Below are 26860 nucleotides of genomic sequence, written 5' to 3'. Positions count from 1 at the left end.
ACAGGCACTATGCATAATTCACCTTATAATCCTCTGCAATTGCCTGCTACGTAGAAAGTGTTCAATAGATATCAAGTGAAAAAAATAAATTATGATATTAAAATTCAGCCAGCTTCCTGTGCTAATCATCCAAAATTACAATGATTACTGGATTTTGTGTCAAAATACAAGATACATTTTATTATGTTTGCCTACCTAAATTTTTTTCACTTTGAAGATCAAGCCCAATTAGATTTTCCTAAGGACATCTTCCCTGATCCTTCCACCTTGGTCCCTGTTAGCTACATATTCCTTGTGTTTCCATAGCTTGCTGTGCAATGCTTCCAACAGAGCACTTATAAGGTGGAAAGCTAATTGTTTACGATATATCTTGCGCAACATAGTGATAGCAGAGATCATCTGTAAATATTGTGTCATCAGCACTCAACTGAATCACAGGTTGGCAATATGTGATAAGCATTTGTTGAATGAATCTAAATAAATTTGAGGATAACATTGGTCTGTTAATATATTTTTTAATGTTTATTTATTTATTTATGGAGTAGGGGGAAGCACAAGAGCAGAGAGGGGCAGAGAGAGAGGGAGAAAGAGAGAATCCCAAGCAGGATCCACGCTGTCAGTGCAGAGCCTGATGCAGGGCTTGAACTCATGAACTGTGATTTCATGACCTGAACTGAAATCAAGAGTCCGACATTCAATGACTGAGCCACCCAGACACCCCTTTAATACTTAATTTGAATAAATTTTGTTGAATTTTTAGTAAAAATAAATGATCCATCTTAACTTTTCAACATAGAGGTGCTCAAATATATGCATGTGCCATTAAATATACACATTTTACTTTTGCAGAAAGCCATTGAATAATGATGTACTGTGGCAAACTTACATCAAGTTAAGCATCGCAGTTTTCAAATAAGTTTCCAATAATTTAATGAGGTTAAATACCATTCTCAAATAATAGCATTAACAACATCATCAGCAATTTTAAAAACAGCGATAGGAACTGAATTCTTTAACTTGGAAAAAGTATCTTTTCAAAAGATTAATTAATATTCTAAATGTTGAATTTGTAAAACCATTCTGATTAAATCAGATTTAAATAAGAAAGGCAGTAATAGTTTCCACGAAATCATCATTTTAGATGAAAATGTTTACAATCATTGGAAAGCATCCAAGTGGTTTTTAAAAAATCCTCTACTTGGTGATAATATTTATTTTTGTGCTATTTTGCAATGAGTATTTTCATAATAACATTTTAATAGAGTATTTTTAAAGAAGTATCTTCTGAAAATATTCCTAGCATATTCATTTTTAAGAATACTTTATATTCAGGGCACCTGGATGGCTCAGTTGGTTGGGTGACCAACTTCGGCTCAGGTCATGATCTCATGGTTCATGGGTTCAAGCCCTCTGTCGGGCTCTGTGCTGACAACATGGCACCTCCTTGGGATTCTCCCCCCTCTCTCTTTCTTTCTTCATTCTCCCTGACTAATGCTTTCTCCTTCTCAAAATAAATAAACTTAAAAATAATAATACTTTATACTCCTAATTTTTGTCAAAATTTGAGACATGACACAAAAATATGTTTAGTTATAGTAAGTAAATCAACACCTTTAAGGTGTTTGCAAATTGTATGATTCCATATGAGCTAGACCCTAATCCATCACATGAAAAATTATTTGTATAAGAAAAAATGCATCAACAAAACAAACGAGCAAAGGGGGAGAAAAGAGAGAGGCAAACCAATTAACTATAGAGAACAAACTGATGGTTCCCAGAGAGGAAGTGGGTGGGGAGAGGGGTTAAATAGGTGATGGGGATTAAGGAATGCACTTGTGATGAGCACTGGGTGCTGTATGAAGTGTTGAATCATTAGATTCTATACCCGAAACTAATCTTATAGTGCATGTTAACCAACTGGAATTTGAATAAACACTGAAAAAAAAATGCACTGTATAGCTATTGGAATGACAATTAAGAATGATTAGAAAATGCAAAAAATTCATTAAGTGAAAATGAAAGATGCAAAAACACATGTGCAATATAATTTCAACTATGTGAAAATGTGTAGGATAAAGAAAAGAAAGGAAACAAACACATCAAGATGTCAACAGTGATAGCATCGTTGAGATCGGTTTCCTTTATTCTGTAACAACACATTTGAAACCCACTTGCACACATCACCAGTATAGAAATGTGGTGGCTACTCCTACAGAGGCAATATGTGTGTACATACATGCGTGAGGTGGGGAGGAGGGAGGAGGAGAGAGGGAGACAGACACAGAGACAGAGAAACAGATTAAAAAGGAGAGTAGAGGGCAGAAATAAGTAAGAAGGCAGGGGAAAAAAGGAGAAAGTGGGGGAAGGCTGTGGGATTGGAAATGACCTGAAAACACTAGGGAACTTAAAACTTAACTGAATCATAGACCAGAGGGAAGAGAAGCAGTTGACAACTTGTATTAACATTAGATGATTATTTTTCTCTATTTTTTTTCTAACTGGTCATTTTCGTTAGTTTCTAGCAATCCTATACTCCCTTATGCAGCCAAAGATGAGTATTGTGTTCTGTGTCATTTTCGGTGATACACTGGGCTGTGGTTTTTACTAAATTTGGTCTTTCCCCAGGGTACCTATTATGGAGCAATGACAACCTGGCACCTATTAGATTTAATTGGATAACATTTAGGTATAGGACTTGTGATTTCCTGTCAGTGAGTATGTTGGTCTGTAACCCCCAAAATTTATTACAAAACAAGCAAACACAAACCACAGAAACCCAGAATCTTTGCATTAATTTACAAAACATTTGGTGTGCATACAAGGCAGTCATGACTGGCACTAAATCATGCGGGCAATGTATTCTTCAAAGCTCTGAAACCAGGATGCATGGGTCTGGATTACAGTTCCGCCACCTGTTAGCTCAGTAATCACGTTGAAGTTAGTTAGCTTATCTTTGTCTCACAGTCCACATCTGTAAAACTAGGCAAATAATAACACCTACCTCATAGATTTGTGATGAGGATAGTAGGAATAATCCATGAAGCACCTAGTATAACATGAGGCACAGAGTGAAATGTAAGCAGCTATATTTGACATTATGGAAAGGGGCTTTATAACACAAACAAATTATAGAGGCAGGGGGTGGAGGGGCAATTGAATACAGACAGGAAATACAAATATACATAAATGTTGAAATGCAAAAGTAAATACAAAAAGTTAATGATAAGCTTATCATAAGAGTTTGTAAATTTTCCGTAAGATACTAGTCACCAGGTTCAACATTACAATTATCTGTCCCAAATGCCTATTATTTCAAAAACTAATTTATAAACCGAAAATACAACCAAATTCCTATTTAATATGAATTCTAATTTTGAGGATCTAAAAGCTAATATTTAATAAGTGTGGTCCTAATACTTGTGTGGATCAATCCAGTGTTCAAAGCACCCCTCTCAGGGGAAGTACTGTTGTAACCATCCCTATTTTATGGAGGAAAAAAACAAGACACAGGAATATTAGAAAGCTGTTCACTGGGAGAGCTGAGATTTGATCCCAAGAAGATTTACTTCTGGGTCTAGTATATAAAATGTTACAATATTCGCCTAATTGAATTATTATTTTTTTGTGCCTTACAGTGTAAGAATTTTAAATATTGGGCCTGGTATTTACTATGTGACATACACATGAAAGTTAAGTACATTTGAATGGATACTTGCTTTCAAAATGAAACATGGTATATAACTTTGTCAACAAGATATTTTCTTACAAAATTAAAGTTATTAATGTGTATCATTCCATTCTAATAATAGTAATAATAAATTTTGACTTCTGAAAGGTCAAAATTAGTGTTTCTTCTAATTTATGAAATAATGGCTGTATTTCATCACTGTTACTGTAAAATATTAATAATAAATTACTATAGTATAGCGTATATTTACAAATCACTCATTTATTATGTAGCATGAAAAAATGATGAAAAAATAAAATTAGCTTCTGGAGGGTTTACTACAAAAGGGGTTTGTAGGGAAAAGAATCATTAAATGTCTTTGTCCTAAAATTTGATGATTCCATATAAAAGTCAATTCAGTTGCCTTATATGACTTATGAATGAATTCAGTGCATATCTAGATTTTAGAAATGTGAGATACAAATATTTATTTCATTCTCAATATATATTATCTCATTTTTATCGTTGTCCTTTTTTTTTTTACTTGCGTATAACCTTTCTACATTTTCACCATTATAGAAGTATAGCCCAGGTGAACAGAGGAACTTCCATTAATAAAACAGTCTTTCTTTTATGTATAGCCAAAGAATTATTACACACTTTGAAGCTGGCTTTAGTGGGTCTATTTTAAATTTTTCTGCATGTGCTGCATACACATCCATTATCTCTATTTTGCAAAACTGTGTCTTTATTTCTTTATTTTTGCTCTTTTAGTATAGGCAAGTTATTTCAAATTGAGTTACGAGGACTTCTCTTAGGTGGCATTATTTGACTATGTCATTTTATTTACCCTTTGCACATTTTCACAAGTGATCAAGACTCACGGATAATATAAATGGTTGCCTAGTGTAAATGGGATACATTGGCTATGAGGAATCAGCTTTAAAAATTTATTTTCAAAATGCTGAATTTGGTTGTTTAATGGGGAAGCTTCCTAGCACAATGTTCATTTGCAGGCAGGTCAAAATGCAGACTGTGAGAACTGTTAAAAGCTTAGTTTCTAGGTCATCAAGAGATGGCCATTTTTGAGTTTTTCATTAGACCCCGGTCCTAAACAAAGACTTAAATATGTTAGTAAACAAAGATATTTCTGGTTATTCACAGAAAGAGCACAATGGATGTAAGATAACATTTGGCCTTGGTGACAGGTGGCAGGTGGTTTCTGCCCTGTGTGATTTAGAAACAGAAACTGAAGGATACTTGATGTCTTTTTTAAACTCAGTCTTAGAGCAAAAAGTGTTTCGGGAAGATCTGAGATTGTGTCTATAAAGCTTATCACGAAACCAATAGCATAGGATAAGGAGAGTCAACCAAATCTTACTGTATACACTGCGGTTAAAAAGTACTTTTAGGGGCGCCTGGGTGGCTCAGTCGGTTGAGCGTCTGACTTCGGCTCAGGTCATGATTCAAGGTTAGTGAGTTCAAGCCCTGCGTCGGGCTCTGTGCTGACAGCTCAGAGCCTGGAGCCTGCTTCAGATTCTGTGTCTCCCTCTCTCTCTGACCCTCCCCCATTCATACTCTGTCTCTCTCTGTCTCAAAAATAAATAAAACGTTAAAAAAAAAAAAGTACTTTTATTTTAGCCTCACAGTGAGGAACATTTGCAGCGTATTCTCAATTATGCATATAATTGTAAGAATCAGTCCCAAGGAAATTCTTTAGCTGTCGGTTATTTTTCCTGGCAGGCATCATTATAACTGGGGTTGCTTTCATCTTCTCCTATGGTTAAGACAGAGGGAAATTATTCCTTTGGTGGTAGTCAGGGCTGAAGCACAGACTTCAGAGCAGCAAAGCGATGCAAAAACTGGCCGCCAACCATGGAGCTCTGCTCCTTGGCATTCTGAATTCTAGGCGAAAAGAGGGTGACCTGTCTTTGGCTGGTAGAAGCTTGTTCACGTATCCCCATTTACAGGTTCTGCAGATCCTGTGGCTGGTGAGATTTCCACATTATCGTGAACTTTGTGGTAAAAAGCCAAAGTGAACTCTGTTCCATTGTCACTTTGGAAGATACATGGGGTACCTAGCAAGCAGAAAAAAATATTATCTGGTATGTAACCTCAGTTGCAGTTAGAAGATAAGGGTTTCGGTGTGCAAATAATGATCAAGGGAACATATAGATTTATTTTAAAAAAATTTTTTTAATGTCTTCTTTATTTTTGAGACAAAGACAGAGCAGGATCAGGGGAAGGGCAGAGAGAGAGGGAGACACAGAATCCGAAGCACGCTCCAGGCTCTGAGATGTCAGCACAGAGCCCGACGCAGGGCTCAAACCCACAAACTCCGAGATCATGACCTGAGCCGAAGTTGGTCACCTGACCAACTGAGCCACCCAGGTGCCCGGGGAACATATAGATTTGTAACATTCACTACTCTGAGTTTCACCTCCCTGCGAGAGAAAGCAATCTACCAGACCTGATTTTATGGAAACATTCTTTGTGATTGCTTGGTTACATATTCTGATACCTGGTAATTTGGTATTCAAAGAATAAAAAAATAGATGAAAACTGGTGTTGAGTTTCTCTGAATATCTCCAGCCTTGGCTATATTCCATGGAAGTAAAACCTTCCTAAAATGTTCACTTTACTCCTGCTTATAATGAAATCTACATGTTTAATTTATTTGCTCATTTCAAAAATCTAAAATTTATGTGCTCATTTCAAAAGTCATAGGTGGTGCTTATATCCATATACTGGCTATCAATCTTTGTCATTCTATACATTAGTCCAGAAATTGTGAGCAAGAATTTGATGAAGTCATTGACTCTTCCCCCCACCTTTTTTGTTAATGTTTATTTTTGAGAGAGAGAGAGAGAGAGAGAGAGAGAGAAACAGAGTATGAGCCAAGGAGGGACAGAGAGACAGGGAGACACAAATCTGAAGCAGGCTCCAGGCTCCGAGCTGTCAGCACAGAGCCCAACACAGGGCTCAAACTGAGGAGCCATGAGATCAAGACCTGAGCCAAAGTGGGACGCTGAACCACCCAGGTGCCCCTGACTCTTCCCCTTTTAAAACTTAACTATGAGTAGTCTAATTGGGAAAACTCTTCAGCCAAATCTTCTTAAAGGATTACCGGCAATAATATTCCTCTATTATTCTCTTCTTATTTCAAAATCACCTTTTATTTTTCCCAAATCACCTGTTTCATGGAACTCACTGTTATATTAAACATGAGGAAATGTGTCTTCATTGTAAAGTATATATAGTCATTTTTAGAAGACAGCTTTCAAGAAAATTTCACTAAATGCATTCTGGATGCTATTGGATATTTACGAAAAGAAATGGTTCTAGAAAATAAATGTGATGCTGAAAATATTTTACTTCAAGTGTCTAATAGCAACCTAACATTTTATTCTGACAAACCAAGTTAAATTTGAATGGAATGGCAAAATATAGGCATGATAAAAGTGTACTCCTCTGTGGCCTTTTCTTTAGAGATATATAGATCACTAAAACATGGGCAAAGCCTTGTAACTTAAACAACTCTTGTCAGTGGTAATGAGTGAGGATTGTGAGGTATGAAAGCTCACAAGGAGGTCAGTGGCTTTTGCTAAAATTCAGAGGCATCCAAAGAATAGCACATAAGATTCTAAAGTTTTAAAGCAGGTTTTTTCCCCCCTTTCTTTCTTCTGTCATAGGATTACAGAGTCAATATCTTCCTTCGACAGAAGTGGAATGATCCTCGCCTTGCATATAGTGAATACCCTGATGATTCTTTAGACCTAGACCCTTCCATGTTGGACTCCATTTGGAAACCTGATTTGTTCTTTGCCAATGAAAAAGGTGCCAACTTTCATGAAGTTACTACAGACAATAAATTGTTAAGAATTTTCAAGAATGGAAATGTTCTTTACTCAATAAGGTGAGTCATAGATTTAAAATACTTGATTTCAGTGAAATGCAGTGTTACTGTTTCTTTCTTTTTTTTTCTTTTTATGAATGTTTTGAGATTTTTGAGTAAGGGCTACCATTGTTCTGCTTGAGTTCCTCTATTATACCATTTCCCAAATGTGTCTAATCACCAATAATAGACCCAAGTTCCAGATCTAGGAACTGTATAATTCTTGAAAAATCTATATTTTTAACAGCCTCTTAATATCAGCCAAATTGGTGGGTAGTTTAAAGGTAAATTGAATGGTAGATGATTCATACATTGTGATTATATTTTTATGAATGTATACTTCCTTTAAATATTTATAAGTGAAGGAATATTTGGATTTGCTCATTTGGGATTCATTTTCCATAAATTATCTGTCAGGTATTTGTATTTTTGTTTTAATATCCTTGGGCTTCTCTGTTCATCCTTTAGAAAAGATCTTATTTAGATTTTATTTATTATGCATTTCTAAGAAAACTATGTCGCTTTTAAAAACGAATACCAAAGCATAACAATAATTATTACCAAAACTTAAACACTAATATTAAAATTTCTTGACTACTGAACTTTGGAGCTCATTCAACTTTGTCTATTAAATATCAAATAAGCGTAAATTCAATAAATAACAACTTGAAAGGATATATGTGGTGATTTGTGTCACACCTGAAAAATATTCTAAAATAAATGATTATCTTAAAACTTCCGTAATTATTTTCTTTATTTAGTTTATATATGGACATTTCATTGTTTATATCAAGTCTTGTTGGATATGGACAATTCATTACAGATTGCTTGCATTCATTTTTTAAATTTTTAAAACTTTTTTAATGTTTATTTATTTTTGAGAGATAGAGTACGAGCAGGGGAGAGGCAGAGAGAGAGGGAGACACAGAATCTGAAGCAGGCTCCAGGCGCTGAGCTGTCAGCACACAGCCTGATGTGGGGCTCGAACCCATGAACCATGAGATCATGACCTGAGCCGAAATCAAATGCTTAACTGACCGAGCCACCCAGGCACCCCTAGATTGCTTACATTCTTGTAATATTTTGGGGAAATGATTCTGAGTTGCATCTTTTGTCTTTCAGTATGAGTTCAGATGAAACAGATGATGTCTATCAGGCTCCTAGTTTTTGTTTGTTATACTCTGGCTCACATAAACAGACTAACTTCACTTTTTATGAATTGTTTTTAGAAATCTCACAGGACTTTATAATCTTCAAATGGCTAACAGTTTCTTTATTCACAAGAGTTGTGCTATTTGTCACTCAATTTACAAATGAAACATCTGCGATGTTTCATGACAGATTTGGCTTTCCTGCTTGTTTAAAGAATGTTCTGGCAGACCTGGCTTATTGAATTTATCCATAAATGAACAGATCCATTTATCTGTACTTCCTACTAAAACAAAAAATAAACTGAATAAGGAGTAAAAATGGCATTAACACACAGGAGGATGAAAGTAACAGGAAAGAAGACAGTGACAGATGAGCGATGATGACATATTTTAGGAAGCTTCAAAATGAATGCACTTGTGAAAACTGACTTAACAGAGCTGAAACCTAAGCTAACAGGGGGAGCCCAAAAGGAAGAAAATAATATCCTCACACTTTCAGAAATGTAAGGCAGCTCAGACTTCAGAAAGTAAGAGCTAGAAAAGAAATAAAAGGACAACAATTGATTTAAACTTTGTAGAAAGAAGACTGAGATTTCTTTTTCAGAAAATTATTTTAATGTTTATTTATTTTTGAGAGAAAGACAGAGACAGAATATGAGCAGGGGAGGGGCAGAGACAGAGGGAGACACAAGATCTGAAGCAGGCTCCAGGCTCTGAGCTGTCAGCACAGAGCCCAATGCAGGGTTTGAACTGACGTACAGTGAGATCATGACCTGAGCCAAAGTCGGACACTTAACCAACTGAGCTACCCAGGCGCCCCAAAAGGCTGAGATTTCTATTCCTGATCTTCTTGCACTTGTCCTTCAGAGTAGAAATTGCCTTTTTGCCTTCTGAAGTGGGCAGAAAGCAGGACAGAAAAAAAATCTTGGAGAGGTTGTGCCAAGAGCTTCAGGAGTAGGGACTTCAGGCATGGGTGGCATCTATCATGTGTCATTGTACTAAAAAAAATAGAGATTACATGAGGCTTGCACACTGTATGGTGAAACTCTTGTTCTCCCTAAAATGCTGAAAGCCAGTTCTAAACTTCTTTCATTGAGTAGTAGTAGTCAGAAGAATACACCTCTGGAAAAAGATCTATAGATGCTGACGATTAGAGAACCACAAAGGAAAAATCTGTGCAGCCATGTTTTATCCTACAGTTGAGACCATTACTCAATGAACCATCCACTACTAACTGACTTCCAAATAGTTTTTATTGCCTCACTCTTTTTTTTTTTTTTTTTTTTTTTTTTTTTATTGCCTCACTCTTAAATAAAAACAGACAAAGGAGACCATTCTATAATATTAACAATAATCTAAAATTAAAAAAAAGAAGCAGAGGCTAGAAGAAACATACAGAGAAAAATAAAGAGAAAAGAGGAGAAAGTTAAAGAAAAAGTATTGACTCAAGAGAAAATGAAGAGAGCAGAAGAGACCATTAAAAAAAATCATCTCTAGGTAGATTAGACAATTGCATGTATGAAGTAAGATCCTTCTAGGACAGGAATAAAGGAGTCATTCAGAGCATAACAGGAGCAAATAGTAAACCAAAGTTTTTCACTTTGGTGAAAAGAATCAGTAGAGCATTTGGAAGATGAAGTGAAGAAATCTCCTAAGAAGTTATATCAAGATATACAGAAGTAGAAAAGAAAGAATATGAAAATCAGAACATCGATACAGAGGATTACTATCTGATTAGAATGAAAGAATGAAAGAAAATAGAGGTTCCCATGAAAAAAAGGAATTGATAGATTAGCTGCTATATTAACCATTGAGAGGGGCTTCGTTGCTCTGATAGGAAGTGTGTTGAATTTGTAGCTCTGATAGGGAATTTGTTGACTATTAAGATGAGACGATTATTAGTACTAAGGAAAACAACATGCTACTCAAGAGTTAGAGCAAACTACCACACGTAACCATGAACCTAATTACATGTTCATAGCACGTAAGCACTGAATATTAATTTAACCATAAATATTTATGTAACTAAATTTTGAGTATTATGGGAGAGTTAAGTGCGTGGAGTGTGGTATAAAAGAATTTTTTTTCCTTGTAGGAAATGGATAATTTTACAAATTTAAAAACCAAGCATAGTATAATAGCAATTTGGATATATGACTATAAATCTTAGTGGAGTATCTAAAGAAAGGCTGCCTCTGAGAAGCTAGAACTGAACCAGGGGTAAGATGGGTGGGACAAAAATATAACTGGTTTTTTTATGCTTTCTATACTCTTTGAACTTTGTAAATGATATCCATGAATTATATTGATAATTTTTAAATGAAGTACTTTTCAAGTGAGGCCCTTAGGGCCAGAAACATGACCCTTTCTTAGATTGTCAAAGTTGGGATTTGGTTTTACTCTACTTATAAAATTAGCCTTTCACTTATTTTATGGATGCTGACAGAAGACACAAGACTCTGAGTCAGAGACAAATGAATGTACTCACTGTAAGCAAGTAACACAAGCATCAGCGAATTTGCCTAACTGCTCCATTGCCCTCAAATTTCACTGGGGTGATGAACCAGGCACTGATGGGTATCACGCACACTCTGTGTCCATGACACGGCTGTGGCACACTGAGTTTGGGGAATCCACTGGCTTTCTAGCAAGCTGGAAGCAAGCCTTCTGTTTGTCTAAAGGAACAACATGGTCTCATCTCTCAAAATTAGCAGCTGTATGGACAACCCTGAGAAATGGCTCAGGTAAAAGAATAGTCAGGGCCTGCAGTCTTGGCACATACCCAGCAAGTCGTCCAAGGAGGACTGTCTCTCCCAAGCCAGATCCCGGCTCTCTGATTTACCAGCTGTGATGTAGGGCAAGTCTCTGGTTGTGAAAGGCTCATTTTTCATATATGCATGATAGTGAAAATACTGATTACCTTGAGCCTGAAATAATGTATGTAAAGCACCCAGCAGAGTTCTAGGCATACAATAGACAGTGAAGTTATTTTTATCTTCCTCAAAAAAATACCCCCCCCAAAATGTGCAAGTTCTGGTATTTTCCAGAATCTGTAAATGAACACTGTATGGACACTCGCAAGTTATTAATCTAAGTCTCCATCTTGTCAATTGTAAAGTGAGAATGGCAAAATCCTCACAAAATAATGGAAGCACATCAGAGGCAGTTTAATGTTATCTACTGCTTACTTTACTAATACATTCTAATAGGTACTCATCCAACTTTACTGCTTATATTACAGGAGCATTATTTTCATTAAAAATCAAATAATGGATGGAAACCATCTTGACAATAAATTTCATATACTGAAAAAAATAAAATAAAAATTGAAATTAAAAAAATCAAATAATGGGAAGAAATTTTATATCAATAATGCTATGCACAGTGACTTGCCAAAGATCCTAACACAATTTCAACTTTCATTTTAAGTAAATATAATCAGGGGCTCCTGGGTGGCTCAGTCGGTTAAGCATCTGACTTTGGCTCAGGTCATGATCTCATGGTTCTTGAGTTCAAGCCCACATTGGACTCTGTGCTGATGGCTCAGAGCCTGGAGCCTGTTTCGGATTCTGTGTCTCCCTCTCTCTCTGCCCGTCCCTTGCTCCTGCTCTGTCTCTCAAAAATAAATAAATGTTAAAAAAAATTTTTAAAAATAAACTAAATATAATCACTCTTTCTTTGAAATTCGGTTGTGAAAGGAATTAAGGTTTACTTATACAATATGTATTTTTTGAACATTAATTTTTACTAGAAAAGGCAAACTTATCAACAGATGCTTTTTAAAGATGTTGTTTATTCAAGGGTAATCAATTTACAATACCGTAAAATAGCTGTTGTAAGAAGAATTTTGCATGTGTGTGATTATGCATATTTCTCTGAAGAGGTCCTTAGCTTACATCAGCTTCCTTAAGTAACCATCAATAATACTGAGATTTCACTGGTGGTGGATTGATAAGCTTTATAATCATCTCTAAAATCAAATGACAACAAATTCCAGATTAGAACACTAGTTAGAATCTCCCTTCTAGTGCTCCAACAATCCAATTTCTCCAGAAAGTTTTTGACCTTTATAGAATCATAAGAAACTACCAAAACACTCAAGTAAATATATAAAATTAATGGGGGAATTCCTTATATTTTCTAAAGTTTAATTACATTTCTCTGATTTTTTGAAAGAATTATTTATGTATCTTCTACTTTATTTTTTTAATGTTTATTTATTTATTTTTGAGAGAGAGAGAAAGAGAGAGAGCACACAAGCAGGGGAGGGGGAGAGAGAGAGGGAGACACAGAATCTGAAGCAGGCTCCAGGCTCTGAGCTGTCAGCATAGAACCTGACGCAGGGCTCCAACCCACGAACTGTGAGATCATGACCTGAGCCAAAGTTGGACACAACCAACTGAGCCACCCAGGTGCCCCTGTTATCTTTTACTTTAAATGTAATAATTAATACTGACTGAAATATATCATTTCTTGCATTATATAAATATAAAATTTGAAAAGTCATATTAATTAGAGAACTCATTTTCATGAAAAATGTTTCAATGCCTTTGAAAGGCAGTGTACTTAGAGGTTAAAGTTCTAAGAGGTACTTAGAGCTGGACTCCCAGTGTTGTAAATTCAGCTCTATAATTTCTTCCTTGTAATGTCAGGTGAGCTGACCTGTTAGTTTCCTCATCTCTAAAATAAGGATAATACAGTTTATCTGTCTTATAAACTTGTAGTAAGGAATAAGTGAGTTGAGAAATAATGTAAAGTATTTAAAATCGGACAGCAACATACACAAGAATGAAACTGGACCACTTTCTTACACCATACACAAAAATAAACTCAAAATGAATAAAAGACCTAAATGTGAGACAGAAAACCATCAAAACCCTAGAGGAGAAAACAGACAACAATCTCTTTGACCTCAGCCACAGCAACTTCTTACTCCACATGTCTGCGAAGGTAAGGGAATAAAAGTAAAAATGAACTATTAGGACCTCATCAAGATAAAATACTTCTTCACTGCAAAGGAAACAATCAGCAAAACTAAAAGGCAACCAGTGGAATGGAAGAAGATATTTGCAAATGACATATCAGATAAAGGGTTAGTATCCAAAATCTATAAAAAACTTACTAAACTCAACACCTGAAAAACAAATAATCCAGTGAAGAAATGAGCAGTAGACATGAATAGACACTTTTCCAACATCCAGACGGTCAACAGACCCATGAAAACATGCTTGACATCACTCATCATCAGGGAAATACAAATCAAAACCACATTGAGATACCACCTCACACTGGTCAGAGTGGCTAAAATTAACAACTCAGGAAACAACACATGTTGGTGAGGATGTGGAGAAACAGGAACCCTCTTGCACTGTTGGTGGGAATGCAAACTGGTGCAGCCACTTTGGAAAACAGTGTGGAGGTTCCTCAAAAAATTAAAAACAGAACTACCCTACAACCCAGCAATAGCACTACTAGGAATTTATCCAAGGGCTACAGGAGTGCTGATTCATAGGGTCACATGTACTCCAATGTTTACAGCAGTGCTTTCAACAATAGCCAAATCATGGAAAGATCCCAAATGTCCATCAATTGATGAATGGATAAAGAAGATCTGGTTTATAGATGCAATGGAATACCACTTGGCAATGAGAAAGAATGAAATCCTGCCATTTGCAACACCATGGATGGAACTAGAGGGTATTATGCTAAGTGAAATAAGTCAGTCAGAGAAAGACAGAGACCATATGTTTCCACTCATATGTGGAACTTGAGAAACTTAACAGAAGACCATGGGGGGGAAGGGAGGAGGGAAAGGTAGTTTTGAACAAAAAGGGAGGCAAATCCAGAAGGACTCTTAAATACAGAGAACAAATTGAGGGTTAATGTGGGGGCAGGGGAGAGGGGAAAAGGAGTGATGGGTATTGAGGAGGGCACTTGCTGTGATGAGCACTGGGTGTAGTATGTAAGCGATGAATCACGGGAATCTACCCCATAAGCAAGAACACAGTATACACTGTATGTTAGCTAACTTGACAATAGATTATATTAAAAAAAGAGTAACAGGGGCGCCTGGGTGGCGCAGTCGGTTAAGCGTCCGACTTCAGCCAGGTCACGATCTCTCGGTCCGTGAGTTCGAGCCCCGCGTCGGGCTCTGGGCTGATGGCTCAGAGCCTGGAGCCTGTTTCCGATTCTGTGTCTCCCTCTCTCTCTGCCCCTCCCCTGTTCATGCTCTGTCTCTCTCTGTCCCAAAAATAAATAAACGTTAAAAAAAAAAAAAAAGAGTAACAGAGAAACTAAAAAAAAAAAAAAAAGATATGTTAAAAGAAAACCAATTAATAAAAATCATACCCCCCTAAAAACAAAACAAAACAAAACAAGATAAAATAAAATAAAATAAAATATAATAAAATAAAATAAAATATAAAATAAAATAGTGTCTACTACATAGTGAGTACAATAGATATATTACCTATTATGATATTATAGACAATATTGCAAAACCGATAATTAGTCAAGAGCTGTTCTTATAAAAGTAAATTAGAAATATTAAGAACTAATAAAAATACTTATCAGTATGGGGCACCTGGGTGGCTCAGTTGGTTAAGTGTCTGACTTCGACTCAGGTCATGATCTTGCGGTTCATGCATTCAAGCCCCGCATCAGGTTCTGTGCTGACAGCTCGGAGCCTGGAGCCTGCTTTGGCTTCTGTGTCTCCCTCCCTCTCTGCTCCTCCCCTGCTCGTGCTTTGTCTCTCTCTCAAAAACAAAGAAATATTAAAAAAAATTTTTAAATAAAATTAAATAAATAAACATTAAAAATGTTTAAAAAAACTTGTCAGTTTCATAAAGAGCCAAAAATGGAGTCAGAAAAGATGTGTTATTGTTTCTATATATACTTACTTAATGTTTGAGATAGACACCTAGGCAATGCTTATTCAAAAATGGACAATACCTCAGTTTTAATCAGGTCAGCTGATTAAAGTCATAGATTATAGTCATCTTTTTTAACATTACTATTTCACAAAGCCAAGACTTTTTAAGAGAAAATAAAAAACACCATATCCTGTTTATGTGTCTTGTCTCAGAAAGAGAACCTAGTGTCCTCTCTTACACAAGAAGATATTCATTTCCAAAACAGTAGAATGTGATTAATTGCCTTTTGATTTAGTTTTCTTTTGATGTGGTCAGAACGTATCTTTAATTTATATGTCATGTTTTAATGAAGAAATTCAGAATCACACCCACCAAATTGACATGTATTTTTTTAATCCATATGTTGTTAAAGACATCATGGTACAGTACTTTCAACAAAGGAATGTCAATAAACAGATGTTTTTCAGGATATGATTTATGACAGAAGTTCTACAAAGTGTGTTTTTCTTTGCCAAGTAATTCCTTTCAAGCCCTTCTTTTTAAAAGAATTATGTAATGTTTCTCATTTTATGCCAAAAAAAATAGCCAGGATATGAATTTGACATCACATGCATGGTGAGAGCTTGGAAAAGATTCTAAGAATGCTATTCACTCTCATACAAAAGGTCACAGAATTAATCCTCCAAGCCAACATTTGAAACTGGCCGTCCAGAGAGCCTTGGAAGTTTGGAAAATTAATGTGCATGTGTTCAAAATATACTTGTGCATACACTTCTAAAAAGCCCCATCGCAAGACAGAGAACATTGTGTCCACCTGATTTTACAATTGCCTTTTGAAGAGAGAACTTTGTAGATCTACAGGATCCTACTTCCAGGATCACTTAACCTAGCTGAGCCAGGAGAAAACAGCTTTTGAAGAGTGGACGGTATGAATTATTTTAGTGTGCTAGGGACTCTGACTTGAAGGGATCGTCAAGTGATCCTCCTGGGGCTCTAAAAAATTCAACAGCTTCACATGTCTGTCCATTTATATCTCTCAAATTATGTTAATTGGACCTCACCAAGAGTATTCACTGTAGAACATGCATTATTATAACTTTATGTCCAGGGTCTACATGAAAATGCCAGTTTGGAGAACGTGGTTACATTTAGTAGGGCTGCTGATTATTTCTTGTTAAAGCTTAAATAGGCTTTATGCGCGATTTCATTCAGCCATCTTTTCGCCCATCATATATAATTCTGGGGAAGGGTAGATGGAGCAGTCTGGAGCAGTAGAATATACTAGTAATCCTTAATAACTGATATCTATTGAGTGCTTACTATGTGTCACGATACTTGTCTAAGCACTTTACATGTATTAAGTCATATATGTTCACAAGGTTTCTCCAGAGCAAGTTCTATTGCTACATTCATTTTGGACCAAAGAACTCTGAAATATAGTGAGGTGAAATAATCTACCTACTGTCACAAAGTTTAGGCAAACAAATCCACCTGAAATGCTCACTGACATGCTGAATTTCAATGGGAATACTTTAAAGAAAGGGGCTGGCTAGAGAGTTCTCAGGTAAGAACTGTATTTGAATAAACTTGGGTTTGTTTGTTTTATTCCTCTGGTCCAAGAACTACAAATACTTGGTAATCCTTTAAAATTATTTTTGTCATTGGAGCGCCTGGGTGGCTTAGTCAGTTAAGCATCCAGCTTTGGCTCAGGTCATGATCTCACAGTTTGTGGGTTCGAGCCCCACATCGGGCTCTGTGCTGACAACTCAGAGCCTGGAGCCTGCTTCAGATTCTGTGTCTCCCTCTCTCTGCCCCTCCTCTGCCTGTGCTCTGTCTCTCTCTCTCTCTCTCTCAAAAATAAGTAAGCAGTAAAAAAAATATAAAAAAAGATTACCTTTGTAATATACTTTTCCGATAATATATATATATATATATATATATATATTTGTGAGTGATGAATTATCTGGAATACCAACATGCAAATACTTTCTGGAAGGGAAATGTGGGCAGAATGCTGGTCTGTGCCATCCAGTCATCTCACTTTGTGCGAAGCCAAATTCAAAGTTTGTTTTGGTGAGCATAGGATTATGTCACACATATTCTAGAGGACGATTTCTTGACCCTTGTAAGACCTGGTGAAACCCCCTAGTCCTACGGCAAAAGACTCTTAACACCTAGAACTTTCAAGTCTTCTAGATTCAGAGATTTTTTTTCCTCTGATATTACTGCTGCATGTTTATGGACCACTTCTTCAATGTTACAAAGATGACCAACTGAAAGTTGTCACATAGGATTGCTTCTCGGCACCCTGTTCTTCCAATTCCCCGGATATACTTGCCTCCTCAAATATACTATACAGGTGATCTTGGGAACTATGCCTTTCGGCATTTTGGTATTAATTTTATAGAAACCACTCAAATATCTTTTTGAGGGTCTTTTCTGGAAATATAGATCTTTAGTAGACATCTATAGCATTCTGTAAAGGAATAAATGAATGATCAAAATAAATAAATGTGATTGGATATTTAAATATACAGCTTTTCTCCTCCCTGAAAGACAGATTTATATAAAGGTACAGCTAGCTATTCTACAGTAAATAACATACCCAAGCTGGAACAATTTTATTTGGATACTTGTTAGTCATTCACCAAAGATTGTTTCCCAGTTGTACCCTGAACAGCAGAATAGTAGTATGATATCATAAATTACTTTTAAAAATAATTACTTTGAACTCTTTCAGATTGACATTAACACTTTCTTGTCCAATGGATCTCAAGAATTTTCCAATGGACGTGCAAACATGTATAATGCAACTGGAAAGCTGTAAGTATGAACAGCTTACTTTTTCTGAGCACTTTAAAAAGTGTAGTAGATATAAATTTTAATGGATTATGTAATTTATAATTTTGTAATTGTTTTTGTCAGATATTTACTAAACAGGCATGTTATCTTTCACAGCATATTGAAAGTGATGTCTATCAACACATGCAGTCTATACTATTATAAATAGAGGACCTAGGAATAACATTTTTAGGCTTGAAAAAAAGCCATACCCCTATACAAATTACCAAAGGTAAAAAAATATAATAATCATTAAAGACAAACCACCATTTTTCCTTGAGTGCTTGCTATAGGCCAAGCATTTTGCATATGTTATTTTCAATACTCACAAAAAAGATATTGCTGTCCCCATGTTTCCATATGTCAAAGTGGCCATTTTGAGTGCTTGAGTATTGTGTTCCAATTTATGGAGGTGGTGACAGCAGACCATCTGGTTCCCAAGCTTATGCTTACTTCGAACCATTTTGCCACCACCCAGCTAATATTTATTCAGAGTATACTCTGCTGGGTATGTAATATATGTTATCTCAGAAGGAGGAAAATTTCTCACACTTTATCAGAGATTTAGCCAAGCTTACAACCATTCCTTTAAATTTTGTCTTGCAAAGTGGATCCACGTACATCACTGATTAATGTTAACGTATAAAAATTTCAAGTTTTTCTGTTTCTCTGAACTTATCTATAGAATCGGCCCAAACTTAGGGGCATCTGGGTGGCTCGGTCGGTCATGTCTCCAACTCTTGGTTTCAACTCAGGTCATGATCTCATGGTTAATGAGTCCGAGCCCTGCATCAGGGTCTGCGCTGACAGCACAGAGCCTGCCTGGGATTCTCTCTATCCCTCTCTCTCTGCCCCTCCTCTGCTCTCTCTTTCGCTCAAAATAAATAAACTTTAAAAAAAAGACAGAAAGAAAAAGAATCAGCCCAAAGTTAATTGTTTTTCAGTGTTCAATGCCATAAAAAAGGAATCATTGTGTAATCTTTTTTATGTGGTACTGTGTCATATTGGGGGGGAAAAAAAGTTTGTCTGATGGGTTCCTTGAGGAGAATTTGAAGGTGGGTCTCCAGATTTGCCGGCCTCAGAGGCAAGGTTTGTAGTGTGGCGGATCCGTCACTAGATGGCGAGCCTACTTCATGGGGGAATGTGGCCATGTCTCTTCTTGAAGCAAGAAAGTGGAAGTCTCTCTTTCTTTATTCATAACTCCTTGTTAAATTTAAATGCATTACTTTTATAAATAGTTCTTAAATTGTAAGCATTCGCAGGAATAAAGTTAGTTGGGAGTGCTATTTAGAAATCTAAATGGGGAGGGGCCACAAAAGATTCTCAGAAGTAGAGCAGTGGATACCATGAAGGCATTTTGAGGATAGGCTGATTCTGTATCTTGGTTGCAAACAAAATGAGGTACATAGAAGGGTATCAGGAAAAAAATCATATGCAAAATATCTCAGACAAATGACTGCCCTAATTACTAAACCAGACATGCTGGATGTTACCTGATGAAGTTTTGGGGTGATGGGGGGTTCATAGGGTCCAGAGCCAATAGCCAAGAAAGAATTCTTGAAGACATCTTTGGTGCAGAAAGGCGATTTTATTAAAGCAAGGGGACAGGACCCATGGCAGGAAGAGCATGGGGTCATGACCAGTAACTCATTGTATACCCTCAGGTTGGGAGGGGGTCAGGGATAGAGTAAGTCTCTAAGGAATTTTGGAAACACGTTTCCAGGACCCTGAGGGTCTAGCTGTTCCTAGGGAAACACCATTTATTACCGTTTAATACTACCTCAGTCATGAGATCCTTTAGATATATATCTGGGGCCATAAGCTTGGAGTCTGATTGCCAGCATATATCTTGGGGCAGTTGAGATAAAGGAAGTTGACTTACAGGATCCTCCAGGTTGGGATAATGTTAAGCTAAGGGTCTCTTTTGCCCCCAGCAAAGTGACATCATGGAGGCAGCTGAGGTCCTAGAGGGAGGTCACTCTGCCAGTCTCAAGGACTTGTCAGTGGGCTATAGGCAGTAAGGGAATTTAATTTTCCATTTGCCTTAGTTTCCCATATTACCATGGCAAGCACTTTAACCCCTTTTCTTTGTTCTTGGGCAGCCAGGAGTGTTTGAGGAATAGTACACGGATCCCACCTGGGGTTGGGGGTGCTAGCTTGTGCTTTAACCTTCAGCCTGCCTCATGCTCCCTTGTCATTATCCAATAAGCAGGAGGAGCAGTTCAAGAGTTAGGAGCAAGAAAAGGATTTGCTCAATATTATGCTTTTAATGTTCTTAAAAATTATCTCGGTCAAATGAACCACAGTTACTTAAGAAGGTTTCATAGGGTGCCCGGTGGCTCAGTTGGTTGATGTCCAGCTTCAGCTCAGGTCATGATCTCATAGTTCATGAGTTCGACCTCCACACTGGGCTAGCTGCTGTCAGCACAGAGCCTGCCTCGGATTCCCTGTCCCCGTCTCTAGTCTCTATCTGCCCCTTCCCCACTACCACTCCCTCTCTCTCAAAAATAAATAAACATCTTTTTTAAAAGAAGTTTTTATAATATTCAGAAAAAAAAGAGAGAAGAAGAAAAGTAGGGACAAAGGGGGATGATGTGGAAGGTAGAAACAATAGAGGTTGATACTCTAAGGGAGGCAAAATTTTATCTTTACCCTCTTATCCTTTTTCAGCTGGGCTTGAGAATTAAACAGACATAACACAGATTAACAGGAGAAAAGGATACACATTTTTTTAATGTAAGTTTTATGTAATGTGGGATTCCTCAGAATGAAATGAAGACTGAGAAATGGCAAAACCTAAATGTTTTATAGCAGGTTGAACAAGGAGAGGCCATTGTGCAAAGGTAACTAAACTATGCGGGGGAAGCTCGAAGAAGATAAGAATTATTTTAACGAGGTCTGTACAGAATTCTCTGGGCTTTGATTCCCTACTGAAGAATGTTTCTTTTTTCCTGGTATAGGGAACACATCTTTCACATGAGAGTTTTTATCTCCCGTTTTCAGGGAAAAAGGGGGGGAGGGGATTAGAGTGTCCTTCTGGCATCGACTATTTTTCAAGCATCTTTAGCCCAAAATAATCCTTGTGCTAACGTGGCATATTTGGGGGCGGCAAGAGGCTACCACCCTTCATTTGCTTTGACACAAAATGGAGCAGTGTCTCTAGGAGCAGATGAGCTCAGAGCTTAGGTAAATAGAATCATACTGGAAATATTAACAGAGGAAAAAAGTAGGATGAGAAATAAATGTGGAAGGGAATATTAACAAATCTCATCTTCATATATTCGAGGTTTGGGGAATTTAACTATAGAAAGCCAAAAAGGAGGAGTTAGAAGTGGGGATACACTATTAAAAGCCATATAGGAAGTGGTTCAAACAGTAAGATGAAATTTCTGAAGGAGGATAGAGAGGGAAACAAAGAAGAAAGGACCCTTTAGAAATACCTGCATTTAGAGGTTGTTGGAAGGACTTCCAGTCAAGGGATGGTCCTAGATAGCAAATTAAAATCAGTATCATTCAATCTCAAAAGAAACTGCTGAGATCTGTTTAACAGCATCAAATGCTACCAAAAAAAAAAAAAATTAAGGCAACTGAAAACAGAGCCATTGTTATTTATGACAAAGACAAATGTGGTTAGAATGGTGAGGGTCAAATCTGGATTCGAAGTTTTATGTGTTTTTTTTAAGTCCATGATGAGAAAGTGGGAGTGGTGAGTAACATCTATGACTCCGTGAATGTTAGTTACTAAAGAAAGATGGGAAAGAGTACAGTGCCTGAGGGATAACTGGGTCATAGGAACTTCTTTTTTAGGGTAAGGAAAGCATACTGGGCTATTTTGCAGGACAAAAAGCTGACATAACAGGACCTTTCATTGTTTCTGCTTTTCCCAGAACATTTCCAAATCAATCAAAAACTCTAAGTGGGAAAACAGAGCCTCCTGCCCCCTCCCTCTTGTTTCGTATTTCCTTTATCAGGAACGAATAGTTTGCCTCACATGTCATTAAACACTTCCTGCTCCCTTATTAAACATTAATCAAGCTCACAACAGAGATACTGTTTATCAAACTTCTTTAGCAGATGCTAAGAAAATCTTGTCAAAGCAGAAGCTACTGAAGTCAAATCCTTCAAGATACTTTTCGTGAACTCTTTTAGAGCAATCACTCACTTTTTTTTTTTATTTTAATAACTGTTTAAAGTGACAAGTTAATCTGCTGGAAAGCAAGAGCTATAAGGAAACTAGTGTCTTTTATTGATTGAATTCTGACTGCAAAGGAGAAAAAGAAAGCAAATTGGGTTGAGAGGCATAGAAAATGAGCAAAAAAGACACATAATTTAAAGGCAAAGGTTTTTTTTCTTAATATTTATTTTTTGGGTGGGAGAACACAAGTGGGAGAGGGACAGAGAGAGGGGGACAGAGGATCCAAAACGGGCTCTGTGCTGACAGTCTGACAGAGTTGATCCCAGTGTGGGGGCTTGAACTCACAAACTGTGAGATCATGACCTGAGACCTGAGCTGAAGTCAGATGCTCAACCGACTAAGCCACCCAGGTGCTCCAAAGGCAAAGGGTTTGTGTGTGTGTATGTGTGTGTGTGTGTGTGTTGTTTTGTTTTAATAATCTTGGATTGAGTTCTGTGTACGGTGTCAGGTAGAGGGGTTGCCAAAGCTTCAGTGTGATTTTATCTATATATCTATGTATCTATCTTTCTATTGGTTTCAGAAGTAGAATTTAGTGATTTGTCACTTACATGTAACACCTAGTGCTCAACACAAGTGCCCTCCTTAATTACCATTACCCATTTAGTAAAGGCAAAGGTTTTAATGGTCTGTAATGATCCACGTTTCTTAAATTCAGTGAATGTTCAATAATGTCTGTCACTGGTCAGGACGGTCTTAAGTGACCTGAGCAATGTTCATTCATCTAAGCGTCAGTTGGAAAATATCTATGAAGTATCATATTCCACACAACACAACATACGTAAAGCACAAAAGTCCCTGTTTTTAAGGACCTGGAGGACCAGTTGAGGTGTTCTTCCTACAAATGATAAGTATATGTTCATGGATACTGTTAGCACAAAAGGGAAAGTGACTAAGGGAAGAGCAGTGCTGAAAGTGAATAAAATACTCAGAGAAGTATATTTTGTCTAAATTCGCAATGACCTCACACCCCTAAAAGTGTATATTCATGACTTGGATTTAAAATCCTGGGTGAGGTGCGCCTGGGTGGATTGGTCGGTTAAGCGTCCGACTTCAGCTCAGGTCACAATCTCATGGTCCGTGAGTTCGAGCCCCGCGTCGGGCTCTGTGCTGACAGCTCAGAGCCTGGAGCCTGTTTCAGATTCTGTGTCTCCCTCTCTCTCTGCCCTTCCCCTGTTCATGTTCTGCCTCTCTCTGTCTCAAAAATAAATAAACGTTAAAAAAAATTTAAAAAAAAATAATAAAATAAAATCCTGGGTGACACACAATTCCTAGCATTTGGAGAAGCAAGTTACTGGAAAGAGGTGGGCAGGAAGAGGGCTGGGGAAGAGAAGTCCTGTGATAGAAACTGATGAGATAAATAAATAAATAAATAAATAAATAAATGTATAAGCCAAGGGTACCATGAAAGGGAATAAATAACTTTCGAGCCAGAACTAAAAAATACTGATTCATTAGCTAGAAAATGGGAAAGGAGAAAAATGAAAGAAATGAAAATATAGTATAGAGGAAGCATAGAAAAAGAGCAAAAATAACTTTCAATGCTACCATAATTAAAACAAATGCAAAGGTTAAATTAACATAGCAAAATAGGGATTCTCAAACTAGATGTTAACAAATGTTAAGACCCAACAATATGTTGTCAACTAAACGCTTTTTAAAACCATTATGCAAAAAAATTTTGGGAAAAAGACAGAAAAAATATGTATCTAGAAATGTTTCTTAAAAAATTCCCAGACAATAATTCAATATCAGAAAAAAATAAGTATAGAAAAAAATTATTGGACACAAATGCTTGAGTAACATGTTGATAAAGAAATCATATATAAAGAAGCTGTAATAATTATAAAAACATCTTCCATATGACTTCCAAATACATAAAGCAAAAGCAGGCAGAACTGCAATTAAAAAAATAGACAAATCAGTAATTTACTTGAAAGCACAGGTATAAATATGGGAACAGAAGTAATTTAAAGATAGATAAAGAGAAACTCATTGTTTTAGCATGCAAGAACATTTACAAAAATGTTACAATTACAAAAGCCACAAAGGAAGCTTTAATCAATTCCTAAAAATCAACACATGATGGACTGTGATCTCTCTCTAAAATGCAATATGACTAACTACAATATAAAGTTGCTATAAATTATATTCCAATAATTATTACATATTACTATGCAATGGTAGATCTGGAAACTGATAGCATTTAGTAAGTGACTTTTTGTTTAAAGAAATAAAGGAGATTGTTGAGCTCAAAATCCTGTAAAATAAAATGGATCTTTTATTAAAAAAAGAAAGAAAGAAAGAAAGAAAGAAAGAAAGAAAGAAAGAAAGAAAGAAAAAAGAAAGAAAGAAAGAAAGGAGAACTTCGTACTAACAACCATGGAGCTAAGCCTTTTATTCAAGAAGACGAAAAAGGAATAATAGAGCATTCAAAGAATCACATAAAAAACCTAAAACTGGTGCTTTGAAAGGTCTAAGAACCTAGGAGAAACTCTTCAAAGAAAAAAAGAAATTAGGTTGCATATAAGATGCAGGGTGAAGAGAAGAAAATAATAGTGGGTCCACTAGATTGGAAACAATACAAGAAAATCCTGAGCACTCCATCTTTTCCAGTCATATCTACTGATCGGACATTAGAAAAGAACCTGAGGCAAAAGCTGTATTTGAAAAAGAGAATGAAAAGAAATCCATACCCTGCGGATAGCTAATGTCATCATAAATTAACGAGAAATTCAAAGACCTGAGACAATAATGAGAAAAACAGAACATTTTGAGGACTTTTTCAATGACTTGCATAAAGAATTAAGCATAAAGACGATTCAAGTTTTCTTTTAATCACAAGGATTAAGTGTTGCTTCAGTTACATGAGTTAGAAAAGAGTCGATTCATGAAGAAAATAGTGCAGAAGCTGACTTCTGCTTAAATATGCTGTGTTTCTTGTAAAAATACATAACTTCACCAGAAATTTGTTTTAGATTCCTGGATGTTTTGGAATGCAGCCTGAATAAGAAATGGTTGTGAAAATATAGAGAAATAAGATTGGCAATATTGCTTGAAGACGTGAAGATAAACGAGATTCCTGAAGGTCATCTTAAAAATAAAGAGCAAAGGGGGCACTTGGGTGGCTCAGTGGGTTGACGATCTTTGCAGTTCCTGAGTTCAGGCCCCACATCAGGCTCTCTGCAGTCGTCCTGGGGCCCACTTCAGATCGTGTGCCCTGCCCCTCTTTCTCCCTCTCCCCCACTTGCGCACCCTTGTTCTCTCTCAAAAATAAACATGAAAGGAAGAAAGAAAGAAAGAAAGCGCAAAAGAGAGGAAAAGAAGATAGCATCATTGAGTTTAATGAAAATCGGAGGACGAACAGAAAAGGTAAAACAGAGAAAGTCACTGAAAACTCTTTGTAACATTTTAACATGTGTTTCCTAGAGATTGTTTTTCAAATATTCTTATTCTATTCATGGAACGTACATTCATGTAGCACTCGCGCTGAACTTCAAGAAAAAATAGAAAACCAAAATTACCTTTTTTCAATATTTAACTATAAATAGAAATGTCTTAGCTGCAATTCAAATGGGGTTTATCATAGTGATTCATTCTGCTGCCATTTAAAATCAACATGAACTAACCACAGTAAAACTGAACTTTATCCTTAAAGTGACCTAGAAAGCTGAAATCTCATCACTGAGAATTCCTCTGAAGCCAAAGGAAAGAATGGTGCCCCATGTATACAGGCACACTTCGTTTTATTGCGCTTTTACTTGATCGTGCTTCGCAGACATTACGTGTGTTTTATAAGTGGAAGGTTTGTGACAGCCTGCATCAGGCAAGTCCATCGACACCATTTTTTCCAACAGCATTTGCTCACTTTGGGTTCTGGATCGTATTTTGATAATTCTCACAATATTTCAAACTTTTTCATTATTACTATGTTTTTTACAGTGATCTGTGATCAGTGATCTTTTTTTTTTTTTATTTTTGGGACAGAGAGAGACAGAGCATGAACGGGGGAGGGGCAGAGAGAGAGGGAGACACAGAATCGGAAATAGGCTCCAGGCTCTGAGCCATCAGCCCAGAGCCCGACGCGGGGCTCGAACTCACGGACCGCGAGATCGTGACCTGGCTGAAGTCGGACGCTTAACCGACTGCGCCACCCAGGCGCCCCGATCAGTGATCTTTGATGTTACTAGTGTAATTGTTTTGGGGCTCCACGAATCACACCCATATAAGACAGCGAACTCA

The 26860-nt window shown here is 36.7% G+C and overlaps 1 protein-coding gene across 2 annotated transcripts in view; it reads left to right on the top strand.

Moving 5' to 3' along the window:
• GLRA3 (glycine receptor alpha 3) overlaps positions 1-26860 on the top strand; it is a 194726-nt gene that overhangs the window by 110593 nt on the left and 57273 nt on the right. For both annotated transcript variants that reach the window (XM_047092000.1, XM_047092001.1), the window contains exons 4-5: positions 7360-7583; positions 18326-18408. In XM_047092000.1, the coding sequence (XP_046947956.1) occupies positions 7360-7583; positions 18326-18408 (307 nt within the window). The remainder of the gene's footprint in view (positions 1-7359; positions 7584-18325; positions 18409-26860) is intronic.

The sequence above is a fragment of the Lynx rufus genome, unplaced genomic scaffold, assembly GCF_022079265.1.
Source record: "Lynx rufus isolate CCGP_SWC_20201006 ecotype Redwood Valley unplaced genomic scaffold, mLynRuf1.p SCAF_3, whole genome shotgun sequence".
Lineage (NCBI taxonomy): Eukaryota > Metazoa > Chordata > Mammalia > Carnivora > Felidae > Lynx > Lynx rufus.
This window is presented reverse-complemented; position numbering and strand designations above follow the sequence as displayed.